Source organism: Mustela lutreola, chromosome 7, assembly GCF_030435805.1.
Source record: "Mustela lutreola isolate mMusLut2 chromosome 7, mMusLut2.pri, whole genome shotgun sequence".
Lineage (NCBI taxonomy): Eukaryota > Metazoa > Chordata > Mammalia > Carnivora > Mustelidae > Mustela > Mustela lutreola.
Genome location: NC_081296.1, coordinates 141,737,507 through 141,753,402, shown reverse-complemented (window position 1 = coordinate 141,753,402; position 15,896 = coordinate 141,737,507). Strand labels below are relative to the sequence as shown.

Genomic DNA, 15,896 nt, shown 5'->3' with positions numbered 1-15,896 from the left:
TAAAACCACCCCTTTCGCATCAAAGAAGTCTCAAGAATTCTTTCTTGGCACCAGACCTCACCAACATTTCAAAACTACAACAGGCAGGCATAATGGGCACACCCAGAAACTGCTGGAATGCCTTCTTTCCTGCCCTCAGGAAACCTCCCAGTAGGGCAAGGTTTTAGAATATGTCCCTCTTCCTGAGGAGGGACATTCATACTCTTCCTACACGGTTACTATCAGTGACCTTCCCATTCCCAGACTCTCCTCCAATATACTACATATCAAATCAAGCACCAAAAAAGCTTATGAGGAGCCCAAAATTGGCCAGATTCATCGTATGACCTAGAACCTTGCACACAAAGCCAGCCTTACATGTAAAGATCACAGGGTAGAAATGTATCCAATGGGGGGGTGGTACTGGCAGCCTCTGAAAGTAAGTCAAATTAGTTGGACTTTCTACTTATTTTGCCAGACACCAGAGGGCTCATATGCTCCACAGAAACTTCTGCAAATGCCCCATTTCTCTTGTTTGTTGATCTCACGTAAAGAAACTCGTGAATTTCCTGCTGAAAATGCCTTTCCGAAAAACATTTCTGTCAGCATGAATTTGCACGATTCCTCTCCTGTCCCCTCTGCTTTCCTCCTGTCACCACACCTCAAAAATCCTGGTGGCAGCAAAGTCAAAATTCTCTTCGAAAGGCGGGACAAGGGAACAGCTGGGAAGCTTCTCTCATAACGGTCTGGGGGCTGTTCCATAAGCCATCGATTCGACTCGGAGCACTAAGGGATGAAGGATGGAAAGTCAAATTTCTCCGTCGTGACATTAATCTAAAAATAGAAGTGGGCACTCCTAGCGTGCCTAGCCGTTTTCCATTGGGGGGGGGGGGTGCAGTGCGATTACCACGCTGGTCCGACCTAGTCCATCTGGTTGCAAACAAGGCTGCAGAGGCAACACCCCTGGGGGGCCTGCTCACCCCCAAGAGGACAGGCAGCTGAGAGTCATAACATCCGAATAAACCACAAGGGGCTTGGATATTAACAAGTCTGTGCAAACCCTTTCTGAATGTTTACATTACTTTCCTGGTTAAGAATTTTAAAATTCCATGGGGGTGCCTGGACGGCTCCGTCCGTTGGACGTCTGACTCTCGGTTTCTGCTCAGGTCATGATCTCGGGGTCATGGGATTGAGCCCTGCGTCGGGCTGCACACAAGGTGCAGAGTCTGCTTGAGATTCTCTCTCCTCTCCCTCTGCCCCTCTCCCTACTCGCTCTCTCTCTCTCTAAACTAAAACTTTAAAAATTTTAATTCCATAAATAAGCATCTGCGAATTTACCTGAAATCTATTCATAGTTCCCTTGTTTAAACAAAAGCAAAACCACAATATCAACATAAGCAAAAATAAGAGTCAAATAATGTGGAAACTTCTGTCACAGGCCAACTTTTGGACAGCTGTATACAAGCATGGTTTAGGTTCCCAAGGAACACTAACAAGAGGCAAGGCTGAGGCTACAGAATGATGGCTAAGATTCACATTGTGCTTTTGGAGGGGCCCTGGGGCGAGAGGAAACGAGACAGTAGCCTTCAGCTCCTGTGCATCTGAGAACAGCCAGGCCCCTGGGTTGGAAGAGTGAAGGATACCCTCCCTTTGATTCCAGATTTGGGGATGATCCGGCCCACAAAGGCCTCGAGACCAGGTTTCAAAAGCCAGGGTTGTCTCTGTTAGTCACAGGGTCATCCTACAGAACAAGGTGCTAGAATAGAGTCTCCTACTACAATCTGTTCCTAGAAAACAGAGAAGACCAGTAACGAGTGTCAGAGAACATGGACTTGACTTTAGGACCCACTAATTTCTAAAGCTGTGTTTTCTCAGGCAACGCATTAAACCTCTCTGAGACTCAGCTTCCTCTCCTGTCTAGTGGGGCTCCCGCCACCTCTGCCTGCAACGGCTTGGATAAATACTGCTCCAAATACAATTCCATAGCACCAAGCACAAAGTAAGATTATTCCTCATCCTATCTCTAGGAATCCTGGGGGAGAGAAAAGGGAAGGCCATATATTGCTGTCACCATGAGTAATAAGCTAAGAAGAAAAATCAGAAAATGTCACTAATAATCTTAAGTCATCGTCTTTTGGAAACATTTAAGTTGATTTTTCATTACCATCCATGGGACTGGATGGGTCACCCTTCTTTGTCACCAACTGCCATGCACTTGGGAAAGACAATAATTTATGATTAATTTTATGAGTTTGAGGGAGAGAGGAGAACTGACAATGACAGAGAGATGGTTCCTGATACACCACGGGATTCCTAAGCACAGAGAGCAAGGCGCTAACTACTCAATATCACTAATCATCAGGGAGATGCAAATCAAAAGCACAATGAGCTATCACCTCCCATCTGCTAGGAGAGTGATTACCAAAAAGTAGGAGATAATGTGTTAGTGAGGATGTAAAGAAAAGGGAATCTTTGTGCACCGTTGGTACAAATGTAAACTACTGTGGCCACTATGGAGAACAGTATGGAGGTGCCTCAAAAAATTAAAAGTAGAGGGGCGCCTGGGTGGCTCAGTCATTAAGCATCTGCCTTCAGCTCAGGTCATGATCCCCGGCTCATGGGATCAAGCTCTGCTTCAGGCTCCCTCCTCACCAGAGAGCCTGCTTCTCCCTCTACCTCTCCCCCTGCCTGTGTTCCCTCTCTCGCTGTGTCTCTGTCAAATAAATAAATAAAATCTTTTAAAAGAAAAATTTAAAGTAGAATTACCATATGATTCAGCAATCCCACTTCTGGGTATATATGCAAATGAAATGAAATCCTATCTCCAAGACATATCTGCATCCCCAAGTTCAACGCAGCCTTGTTCACAATAACCAAGATACAGTAACAATCCAAGCGTCCATCTATGGAGGAATAGATAAAGTCGTGTTGTATATACACATATAATGAAGTATGAGTCCTAAAAAATAAGGAAATCCTGCCATTTATGACAAATGGATGGACCTTGAGGACATTATGCCAAGTAGAATAAGTCAGACTCAGAAAGACACATACAGTGTGATCTCACTTACATGGGGAAGCCAAAAAAGGCAAACACAGAAACAGAGCAGAATGGTGTTGCTAGGGGTTGAAGGGTAGGGGAAATGGAGAGATGCTGGCCAAAGAGTAACAAACTTCCCATTAAAAGATGAGTGAGTTCTGGGGGGCCTAACATACAATACGGTGACTAACCATAGTGAACAACACTGTACTGGGTGCCTGGCTGGCTGCGACTCTTGATCTTGGGGGTATGAGTTCAAGCCCCGTGTTGGCTGCAGAGATTACCTAAAAATAAAATGTTAAGGGTTCCAGGGTGGCTCAGTCATTAAGCATTGGCCTTTGGCTCACGTCATGATCCCAGAATCCTGGGATCGAGCCCTACCTTGGGCTCCCTGCTTAGCAGGGAGCCCGCTTCTTCTCCCTCTGTCCCTCACCCCCTACCCCCACTTTCTATCTCTCTCACATAAATAAATATAATTTTTAAAAAATAAATAAAATAAAATCATTAGGAAATCCCTATCCTGTATTATAGACTTTAAAACTGCCAATAAGAATAAATCTTTTTTTTTTTTTTTAAAGATTTTATTTATTTATTTGACAGAGAGAAATCACAAGTAGACGGAGAGGCAGGCAGAGAGAGAGAGAGAGGGAAGCAGGCTCCCTGCTGAGCAGAGAGCCCGATGCGGGACTCGATCCCAGGACCCCGAGATCATGACCTGAGCCGAAGGCAGCGGCTTAATCCACTGAGCCACCCAGGCGCCCGCCAATAAGAATAAATCTTAAATCTTCTCCTAGCACCAAAAAGTGGTAACTATGTGAGGTGACAGATGTTGACTAAGCCTGCTGTGGTAACCATCTTGTAACGTATACATGAATCAAATCACATACCTTAAACTCAGAGTGTACGTGTCAATTAACTCTCAGTACAGCTGGGGGGAGGGGTGAGGCGTCTCTACGGTTTCTTCTTCCCGGGAACTAGACACCTGGCAGAGCCTGAACTCTCGGATTCTTCTAGACACCCCAGGGAAGAAACTTCAAGACACAGCCTTGGCTGCTCAGCCGTGACCTCGGGGGCCATGAGCCAGGCATCCCTGACTCCTCGGGGGGATGTGGAGATCCTCACTCCACTGTCGTCCACAGTCCTGGGGACCCAGCTGGGAAACGTGACAGAGTTAACAGGTCCCCACTGTCAGGGACTGGGGGCGCCTGAAAGGCAGGACGCTGTCACGAAACCAGGCATCCCAACAGCCCGACTTCTGGCAAATCACTCAACGTCTCGTGGTCACGGCTCTAAGGTTCCTTTAAGCTCCAACCTTACCCACAAACACAAAAGGGAGTTATGGAACTGGAAACTGAAGATTATTGTTGTTTCCCCCAACTACAATCTTTTTCTCCTCCTTCTTGGATTCTGAAGGTTACCAGAATGCAGAAACAAACAAAAATAAAATGTATCCAGATGGACTGAAATGGCAGGAGAAGACGAGGTACGCAGACAGGAATAGGCAAATCGCGTAGACGGAAAAAGCAGTCGCATCTGCGCTATGCAATCTGGGATAACTTCTTCTTTTTTCACTGATACTTTTTCCTGTTACGTTGCCCTATCGGGCACATCAGGCAGCAAGCAGTCACGGGGATCTGCAGAAACAGGTCTGGATTACAAGAGCAGCCAGTTCCAGGGTCCCACGGCCCCATGGGTATGCTTCGGGTCCCCGCTACAGAGTCAGAGCCTCCCCGGCTGGCAAAATGCCAGAGGCAGATATTAGGCTTCTGACTATCTGAGGTCCAAGGAACACCTTCCAGTTTGTTCAGTAGAGGAGTTTGAGTCCATCCAGAAAGGGACTAGGGATAGAAAATGCAAGATTTCAGGGTGCCTGGGTGGTTCGGTGGGTTACGCATCTGACTCTTGATTTCAGCTCAGGTCATGATCTCAGGGTTGTGAGATCAAGCCCCATGTCAGGCTCTGCCCAGAGTGTGGAGCCTGCTTAAGATTCTCACTTTCCCTCTCCCTCTGTCCCTCCTCCTGCTCTCTCTATAAAGGAAAAAAAAAAAAAAAAGAAGAAGAAGAAAAAGAAGAAAAGGCAAGATTTCATAGAAACAGACAATTGCTGCCAAACATTGGGAATGCTACATGCAAAGTCCTATACTGCCCGTGATTTGTGGAAGAGCGTGGCAGGGAGCAGAAGTGGGAAGACAACAAATTCTGTTGTCCAGAATTCTACTGGGATTTCTGTGTTTTTACAGAATAAAAACAGAACCCCATATCTTAATTTCACTTGCTTCTAAGACGTCAACTCAGGGTTTAGGGTAAAGAAGAGCAACTTTCCTTTGTAGTTCAACGGCGAACTCTTCTCACGTTATGTATACATCGCACTTTGAATTTTAAGTACCTACAGCACAATCAGAGAACAGGACTAAGACGCTGAGAATGCAAGCACAAGACGATTTATACTCAAAAGTACAAGATCACAAATTGTGGCTCTAAAGGCTGAGGGGAAAATGCAGCCTCTGGAATTATGATCAACATACCAAGCACTTAGCATGTGCCAGGCAGGGCGGAGAGCGTCATCTAGATTATTTCACTGAATCCTCCCCTCTACCCTATAAAATGAGGCGGGTGGAATTATAATTGTTCCCGTTTAACATTAACAAAAACGAAAGCACAAGGAGTCTGTCGTTTGCGCAAGGTCCCAGCTAGCAAGTAATAGAGCCAAGACACAAGGCACATCTCACCCAGAGCTCACATGGGCTCATCTCCAATGAGAGAGAGGGTTCACATCCTAAATGCGGGCTCTAAAGGAGAGTTTGGGCACTGTTTACATATTGCCTTGGATTGGGGGGAGAGGTTAATGCATGGGAAGACGGACGGTGCTGGAACTCATGATGACCAAACCCACCAGCACTTCCTGAGTACCTACGCGGTGCTGTGCCCAGCCAGATCTGAACAGCGACAGCAATAAAGCTGCTGCGTGGAGATGGAAAAGGGGCAGCCACGCTCCCCCATCCTGCCAAAGGAGGACCACAAAACTCGACATAGAATCTCTTGGGCTCACCCTGAGAAGTCGTAGAAAAGATTGTGCAACAAGAATGCTAAGTGGGTTTGGGGAAGCCAGGAGCGGGAGTGGAAAAGGCATTCCCTTTGACCTTGGCCGTAGACCGGTGCAGCAGAGAAAGGAGAAATACATTGCCTTCCTCCTGGGGCAAAAGCATTTTAATTGTCAGCTGAGAGGCCAGCAGAGCCATAAAACTGGCCAGCTGTCCCATTCAATCAGGCCAAAGGCCGTAACAAACAAGGCAGCATTTCTCAGGGGGCCGAGCACTGTGAGGTAACACAGGTCCAGCAGGAGCGAGAAACACCGGCCTTTTCCATAAGAAGCCCAGACACAGTTGGAAGGGGTTGGGAGCTATAGACCCCCAAGAAACCCAGATACAGTTGGAAGGGGCTGAGGGCTATCAACCCCCCTCTGTGGCTTTGGCTGACATAAATCTGCCCGGGTTCGGTAGTAGAGGTAAAGCTACCTCCGGCCAACTGGGCAAAGGGCAGCTCAGGGCCGCCTAAAATCCTCATATTACCTTTTTTTTTTTTTTTTTTAAAGATTTTATTTATTTATTTGACACAGAGAGAGAGAGAGCACAAGTAGGCAGAGCAGCAAGCAGAGAGAGAGGGGAAAGCAGGCTCCCCGGCGAGCAGAGAGCCCTGAGAACCCTGAGATCATGACCCGAGCTGAAGGTAGAGGCTTTAACCCAGTTAGCCACCCAGGCGCCCCTCTCATGCTACTTTAAAAAGGGAAACCCAACTATATCCTGTATACACCTAAAATACCAAGGAATAGCGAGAAGTTTCTCCTACTCCTTGGGAAGAGGAAAGAAGTGCAGCGTCCGTCGTGAATGTGGTCCCCGTGGGATACGTGGCACACACAGTTTCATACCATCTTCAGACAACACTCCTGTATTGTCCACGTTTTACAGACAAGGATTCTGGAACCCCCAGAGGCTAGCCACACGCTCAATGTCAGGGCTCAGGATTCCCAAAGCCAAGCTTCAGGGGAAATGCTTTCTTCTCAGATCAGAACCTCCATGTATCCTGCAGACAGCACAAATCCCAGGGATGAGCAAGCCTCGGCTTTAATGTGTCTCATTCTAGACCTTGCTGTCACACTCCGGTGCCCGCACAAGCACGGTCTTCCTGCGGCTCTGCTGGGCAGGGGGACTGGGGCACACAAACACCTAAGTGGTCCCCATCCCACCTGAAAAAGCCCTAAGTGGGGGGGGGGGGGGGCGGCTAGAGCAAAGCTCTGAGGCCTTGGAATGCCCCGCGTTCAGCCCCAAGGGCAGAGGTGGCGTTTGACTATGTCCCGTCTCCAGGATGAACGCTGCCCTTGGTTTACTGTGACTCTCCCTCCTGATTCATCTTCTCTCTGCGAAGCCATCTGTCGTGCCCTGGGCAGCCAAGGGGAAGGGGTGCACCCGGGAGCTCCTGTCAACTGTCTTCTCCCTACACCTCTCAGAGAATGCTCCCTCACTGGGAGCTTCAGCCCCTGCAACCAGAAGCCGGAAAGCGGGGAACCTGGGCACGTGATGGCCTGATGCACATACAGACCACGTAGTCACCACCTTCTCCCAAACACACGCATGTGCATAATGTCAGTCCTGGAAGCGCCCCTGGAAGGGACCCCCTCATCCAAACCTTTCAGGTCACATGCGAGGGGTCCGCGTATCAGCAAGCACAAGATGTGCCCAAGGCAACCCGGCCCGGCATAGCCAAGGGTGGCAGGTGGGCCGGTGTTCTTCTATGCCACCAAGTCTCCTGTCACCCAGATGACCGGTTTTAGAAGTTCTCTATAACAGTGTTGATGCACAACCTTCTCCGAGTCTTCGATTAGTCAGAGTAACAACCCTGTCCCCAAAACGAACATGCACACATTCTGCACAGATGCCAAGGGGTTCAATGGTGCCACGTTAGCAGCCTTTCCTAATAAGAGGGACAAGTATGGCTCTACAGGGAGCTGCTGGCTCTACAGGGAAGGGGATTCCGAGGTGAGGAGATGAGGGACCTGGAGACGAAGCCACATTTTTTCTGGATTAATAAGACCACCCACACCATCACCTTGTGTCTGACTTTCTCTCCCCACAAGCAGCCCTGAGCTAGCTCGCGGGAATGAAGTAGAATACCAAGTTAGGAACTGAAATGCTTCCAAGAGATAAGGAGGAAAGGAGAGACGGGCGGGCTCTTGTCTCCCTAGAGATCCTGAAGCACAGACCGTGACCCTGAGCAATGACGGAGCCACAGACCGGCTGCAAAAGGCGGAGGATGTCACTACTTAGTTGTTACCAAGTGTGCCCGGGGAGACACGCGGAGGAGAGAAGACATCGCGATCCAACCTTCACGGCAAAAGCGGCTCAAATCGGAGAAAACAAACAAAGGGGAAGACACTAAGGCATCATCTGGAGTCAGAGCCCACACACCTTAAATGTCCTCCTGGCCCTGAACCTGCCCCAGCACTGAGGCTGTTTTCCCCAAGATAACGGCTCAGGGTCCAGAATATTTCCCAAGATCCTTCATCTCCTGCTACAACTGGAACATGGACTTTACAGGTGCCGGACTGTTGCCCAGGGCCCCAAGCCACCTCCTACACACCTGAGTAAGCCGCAGGGAAGCCCCTCCACCCCCACGCCCAGCCCCGAGCTCCCAGAGATGCAGGAAGGCACTCCAGAGCAAGCTTGAGGAAAGCATGGCACATCTGCCACAAAGAGACCAATGTCCTTCCTGATCCTTCTCGGTGGCCCCTGAGCCCCGGCAAGCACAGGAAAGGACCCCATCAAGGGCATCACCTGCCTCCTGGGGGGCCATGCTCCCACTGGGCATTTGAGTCTGAGACTCCTATTTGAGTCTGCTGGTCTCCCTGCCTGGAGCGTCCAAGGCCCCACCTACCCTCATGGCTTCGCATGAACTCCTTTGCTCCCTCAGGAAATTCTCAGGCAGGTCCCTTTATTATCATTCTCTTGTGGTACCAACATCTTCCCTCCACAGCGTGCACCATAGTCCTGACTTAGGTCGTTGCCTGCGACCCCACAGGGAGCTCGTTAAGGGCACGGCAGGTGTCTGGTATCGCTTACTGTCAGATCCTCAACACCAAGCAGTCAAACTAACACACAAAGGAGAACCATCTTTGTGCGGGAGATGGCCACGCCCAAGGGAAAAGGGAAAAGCACCGGCAACATGAATGAACTGGGAGCTGCAACCGGACCTCCAGGTCAGACCGCCAGGCCTCACCAGGTTCGATGGTTTGCTTCATTTCAGCTTTATTTACTTATGTCTTTATTTGACTTGCAGAACATGCGTCTGTGTTCATGCAGAATGCATGAACAGAATCGTCTGGTATATGCCCAGTGGCTGCTGGCTAACCTTAGGTATTGCCTCCTACAACCAAAATGATCCAATTTGTTGAGCACTTGTATGCTTCTGCCAGGAAAAATCCTTAAGACATGTCCATCACTCTCCAACTCTGAAGGAAGGAACCTGTAGCAAACAAAGAACCACAAAGCCCAGAAGTAGGACAGAAAATGGGCAGAGAGATCTGGCAGTACCTAAGCCAGGTACTGTTAGAAGTGTCTCATTTGGGGATGGCTTCATGGGACATAAAAAGTCACTTAAGTAACTCTTACAAAGGACTAGGAATTGGGTTCTTTGGCCAATACTTTGCTCCCTCCCAGTTCCATCCTGGGAATGTTTTACAGTGTCTTTAGTTCTCCGATAGGAAAAGCTGCTGTGATGGCTACTCCTCAAGCTTTTCTAGGCAAGTCCTTCCTGCCACATTGCTCTCGGCCAGGATCCCCGAGCTCTAGGTGCTTCCTGCATTCATTCACTCCTGCACGTAGGAAATCTGCTTGACCTCAGGGTCCCGGAAGAAGGACACCAGCAAGTGGGACCCAGTGGGGTCCACAGCACACTCTCAGCCCGGAGAAACCCTCCCCAGAAAACACAGTCAGGGTCTGTGGCCAGTGTCCAGTCCAGGTATACTCCAGGGCTTAGAATGTTACAGCCCGCCTGAGGTCAAGGGCACGATGGAAGCTGGGTCCTCCTTCTACTTCCAAGAAAGCGAGGCTTCTGCTTCTTTATCTTGTGAAAAGGGCACAAAGCACAAGTGAGCGCAGAAACGGGAGGCAGGGCACTACTCAGCCCCTAGCTGCCAAGAGGAGCCACCAATCAAACAAGCCCACGAAGGGAGACCGAGGGCCGAGGGCCGCAGCAGGGAACTCACAGGGAGGGAACACGCGGCCGAGGCTGGGGGTTGGCCTGCTCCCGCAGCACCTCGCAGCCCTCTGGCTGGCTGCAGGGGACACGCTGCCAGGGAGGTATTTGGGGCCGGCATCCAGGAAGGGTGCAGAGAAAAAAGAGGGCAGAGGCCTTGGAGGTTGGTAACAAACACACTGGGACAATACCAGCCTCGGCACCCGAAACGTTGGCGAACTCGGACATTAGGACTGGGACAAGGGTCTGGAGGTTATAGAGGATGAAAAGGCACAGGCTCCAAAGTCCCGGAGAACACAGGACATCCTCTGATGAGAGAAGGGGGGGGCTGCACACTTGGCGACCCCATGAGCAGACCAGTTCAAGGGATCCTGTGTTGGCTCATTTGCCCATTCACTCGTGCCCCTGGACGTTAACGACACAGAACCTATTTGGAGGCCTCAGGGATGCTCCTGAAATCCCGGCCAACGGGAGGCGGCCAGGGGGATGCGGTGGGCAGGCTGCCGCAGGCCGGCGTGCTTTGTCCCATCTACCCACGGCCCGCGCCCGAGGGAGCGCGCACTCGCTTCCCCATCCTTCCTCCCGAGCCCTACAGCTTCCCCCCAGCGGCTTCGCAAACACACCGACCTGGGGTCGACCCCTGGCCGAGCGGCTCCAGTCCCTTGTCACCCGACTGTTCTCCCACGTGCTCTCAGGCAGCGTGTGCCCAGCCTGAGATGACCGCTCAGCACTGACCACGGTGCCAGGCTGTCGGGAGGGAACCGCCGGGTTCACGCCGAGCACAGGAACGTGGGTAGGGTTTGGACAGGCAGGGGCCGAGGCAAGAGCACCCCTGAAAGCCAGATTATTCCTGCTGCGAGGGGGACGGTGCTGAGGGCCTCGTGGCTGGGAGGCAAAGAGGGTATTCCAGAGGAAAGAGGAAACCAGCCCGGCATGCGGGGCAGTGCCTGTAGAGGAAGAGGGAATCAAGGCAGCAAAGACCTCATGTCAGTTTCAACTGACGCCCACACCAAAGAAGGCAGGTGCCACCAGTCCCAACCACGGGGAGTTCCCCACTCACCTCTGCACTGCAGCTATGAAACAAGAGTGAGTCGATCAGACCTTAAGGAAATGTAGATTCTGGGGCTCTGTGAGCGGGATAATGCTACTCCCAATCCTATAAAACCAAAGTGCTACGGGCCATGGGAAATAATGCTGTGAATGCCCCGGCTGCCCAGCAGCTGGGTGCCGCCAACAGCCTGGTGACTGGGAGCACAGGCCGAGGGGTCAGACCGGGCCGCGAAGTCCGCCCTCAGGACTGGCGGGGAGACTTTGGAGAAATGGCTAACCCCTTCTGAGCCTCAGTTTCCTCCTTTGTAAAATAAACACACTCATAGTCTTTACTCAGCAGGGCTGCTACGGGAATGAAAGGGAAGGGCCGTGAAATGCTTCGTGCCTAACATAAAGAGAGCACTTCATTAGAATCAGTTGTATTATTATTATTACTATTATTATTATTATTATTGTCATATACGGGTTTGGTTTCGTTAACAGAGTATATCTAAGCAGTGGGATCTGTGCGACCTTTAAATATCTTGCGGTCAAAGACTATTTATTTACATAACAAGTCACAATATGTGGACGGGTCTGGGGGCATGGAGGCACACTACAAGCAGCACAGTTACTAGGACTTCCCGTGCAATATTCTGGGTAAAAAGAAGTATCCATAAACACAAAAACTGCAGAAACACACTGCTTTTACCTCTCTGTTTTTCTATGTTCTCTAAGAGGAGGAAAGAAGTTATTTAATAATAAAATAAAAGTAATAACACAACCTCCACTTTGGGCAAGGCTTTTCCTTTTCCAAAGCTTTTTCATACGATCTTGTTTTTACACTAATTTAACTTCTAATGACGGCGATTGAACTGTTATTCTGCCAAATGCCTTCAAGCCCAAATCCTGAAATCATCTAGCTAAGCCCCAAAAGGACAATGTTTCCACTAAGACCATCTTTTGTGGACACCTTTGCTAACAATATCAAGTAGCTGGCTTTTCCCAGTTAACAGAGCAGAGACACTAATCCATTATTCAAGCCAGGGCTTTCTGCAAGTAGTTTTAAGAAGTGATGTTTGGGCTAATGATGCAATGTGGCAAAGGAGTAGAAGCCATTAGTTAAATCAGGGGTCAGAGCCACATGCCCCAAGGCCTAGCTAACCTTGCTTGGCCAAATGATGCTAAACATCTGAAATAAACAGTTCTTCCCAATGCATGTCCCACATGAAGATCCCATGGGAAGATTGCCAGCTGCTGCCCCCACCAGCCCTGCTCTTCCTCTTCCTCGGTAATAGCCCCTGATGATCAGCTGGGCTCACGGCCACCCAGATTAGAGTCCTGCACCTCCCAGCCTCCCCTGCGCCAGCCGCGACTCTGATTACGTTCTGGCCAATGACTGCAAGCAGATGCACTTTGGTGGACTTTTGGGAGGACGACAGGAGCCAACTCGGCTCCAGGAACACCTTTTTCTGTGCTTCTGCTTTTCCTCCTCCTTCAGGCCTGTTACTTGGACCAAATAACTGGCATTTCCGCTGCCACTGAAGACCACAAGGCAAGCCTGAGGGCACGAGCCATGCACTGGGACTGGACTGATGACACTGGGATGCCCGAAGCCCTGCAGACTACTTGTCAAAGACAACTGAACATACACCTTGTTTTAGCCACTATTATTTTGGTCTTTAGGTTATGTGCAGTCAAATCTGACCTTACTGAGGATTGTATGTCAACACAGGATGCTGTATGTGTTCCACTGCCGGTGACAGCACGTGACTTTTTAAAGCAGGATAGTAGAGCACTTTAGTCACCTTTCCACGGAGCCTTTTGTAACAGTTAGATGTTTATCACCAACTACTTTCGTTTTTCCACAAAGACAACCGCCTGTATACGTACTCTTTTCGCTGGTGGATCAATGAACACATATGATTCCTAGAATTCTGTCCTCACATGATAGCGACCAAATCCAACTCGCCAGAACCCTAATAAAAACCAAGGGGGGCACCTGGGTGGCTCAGTCAGTTGGGCATCTGCCTTGGGCTCAGGTCGTGATCCCAGGATCCTGGATCGAGCCTCCCATCGCGCTCTCTGCTCGTTGGGGAGCCGTCTTCCTCCCCTCCCCACACGTGCCCACCTGCTCTCTCTCTCTCTCTCTCAAATAAATAAAATCTTGAACAAACAAGAAAACCCAAGGGAAACAGGCCAGCATCCCCTGGTCTGCGAAACACAGTGAAGTTGTGACTCTCCAACGGGTGGGTAAAAACGAGCATAAGATTTCCAAAACGATTTTTTAAGTCACGCACACAGAACACATGAGCGGATATGCGGAATGTAATAGTTATACGCCCTGAAGGAAAACATTACTGGTTACCTTCTCTTTATCTACAATGCCCAATTTTTGTACAAACATCTACTTAAATAATTTTAAAATCTATTTTTCCCCTGAAACAAACACTACATTATATGTTAATAATAAAAAAATTAAATTTTAAGGAATAATAAAATAAAAATAATTACAACTGTCCAAGAAAAAACCAACAGCAAAACAACAACAACAATGTATTTTTAAAAGTAAATGTTCATAGTAGTGTCAACAGAAAATAAACCACATCTGGAACCTCTCAGAACAAAATAAAATCTGAAGGAATTCTGGGCTCAATGCAGAAGGAGACAGTGAAGTTCCGCGACCCACACCACCTCCCCCAAACCTGAACGCCCTCCTCTCCAGAAAGGGTGCTTGAAACGATTTTAAGCATTTCCAATTAAACAAATGTCATCCTTTCGATCACACAGTTCAGGCAACAGAGGCACAAATTACGACACAAAAGCAGCAGAGTCCCAGCGCCTGCAGTTTCCTCCAAGGAAAGAGACTGGTTTCCACCAACTCACCATGTAATTATGTCTAACACCTGCTTTACAATCCAGTTTATGGATCTTGGATGTTTAATAAACAGTTACTTCTCAGTTCCCTGCTATTAAAAACTAAGTAGTTACAACAATTAATTAATAAGACCCGTAGGCTATCAGGAGTCCACAATACTACCAGCCAGGTCATACTATCCCAGGGCACTTTGTCACCCGAATCGGCCCCACAGCTTAGATGACCTGCCCCTTTCTTCCTTATAGACCCTTCTCTGGGGGTACCTCAAGCTGGGGTGGTCAGGCAGAATGCAAAGAGGCGTTGTAGTTACCTGGTGTTCCACCAAAGACGGAAAGCCCTTCTGTAATGACAGGCTTGCTTCCCTAAAGTGGAAAAATCTATGCATCTATCTATCTACATGTGTGGATATACACTGCACAGCGCATCAGAATTACACACTGCCACCCTTGCCTGCTAATATGAGTTTCGGATTATTCCAAACCCCTCGGCTGCCTCATTCTTCTCTTTCTAAACCAATTTTCCCTGGCACTCATTTCATCCTTACATCTCAACTCAAGGATGGAATGGTTTTATATAAGGAGTTGCCCTGTTTCACTGCCCACTGAGATTCCTTCGGAATCCACTCCCACCGAAGCCACTGACTGAGTAGAGAATTACTCGTGAGCCCTCCAGTCCCATCACTTCATACTCACTGTTACTGGACTTAAGGTCGCGGTGGATGATGGGGACAATTGCCTCATCATGTAAGTAGTTCATCCCTCTGGCAATCTGCACAGCCCAGTTCACCAGGATGTCTGGGGGAATCCTTTTCCCAGATAACACTCTATTCAAAGGCCCTCCACGTGCAAACTCCATGACCAAGCAGAGGTTGGGTTCCTTCAGACACACCCCCCTAAGGGCAATGATGTTGGGATGCTTCAGCATGGCGAAGAGCTTGGCCTCTTGGCGAACATTCTCTATAGTCTGGCTGATGTCCTCATCGGGGTCATGGCGAGCTGCTTTCACGGCAACCTCATCCCCTATCCAGAAAGCACGATAGACCTTCCCAAAGCCCCCGATGCCAATAATCTCTTCCAGGGTTAGCTCCGCAAAATCAATCTCTAACACTGAGAAAGAGAAGAAAAAAAGAAGTCAAAAACATTCTGAAAACACCACGGAATCACCCATTTACCTACAGGTAAACATAGGAAGTTATACTCCCTTGGCTTTTTTGTCTCCCCTCTATAAGGTAAGCTCCATCAAGGCAAGAAATGTGGCTAACCTACTTTCTGTTACATTAATCTTAACGACTAGCACATAGTGGGCATTCAATAACTATTCATGTGATAATTTCTACTTGGAACATCACGCAGAATGTCATACCATGACACACCATTTTAATACAAGGTAACATAGAGGGAGATCATTTTTGGGAGACTTCTTCGTTTTTCTGTGTACTCGATGGCGAGAAGCACACAGTCCAGTGACAAGCCAGACACACAACAACAAAAGCACAGTGTGAAAAGAGCCTTCAGAGCCATATGACCAGATTAGGAAACCACCAACTCCCACTGCAGGACAGGATTGAGAGGGTGAGTGGGAAGGGCTTCTCAGGGAAGTGAACTCAGGGAATGTGTCCTAAAGAATGAGTGGGAGGGAGGGTGCCTGGCTGGCTCGTTGGGAGAGCGTGCAACTTCGGATTTCGGGGTTTGTGAGTTTCAGCTCCATGTTGGGTGTAGAGAT

General features: G+C 49.0%; 1 protein-coding gene across 1 annotated transcript in view; it reads right to left on the bottom strand.

The window, feature by feature from the left end:
• Nucleotides 1-15,896, bottom strand: part of MAP3K9 (mitogen-activated protein kinase kinase kinase 9) — a 70,782-nt gene that overhangs the window by 47,492 nt on the left and 7,394 nt on the right. Inside the window, exon 2 of the mRNA XM_059182937.1 lies at nucleotides 14,867-15,280. Within this exon, the coding sequence (XP_059038920.1) occupies nucleotides 14,867-15,280 (414 nt within the window). The remainder of the gene's footprint in view (nucleotides 1-14,866; nucleotides 15,281-15,896) is intronic.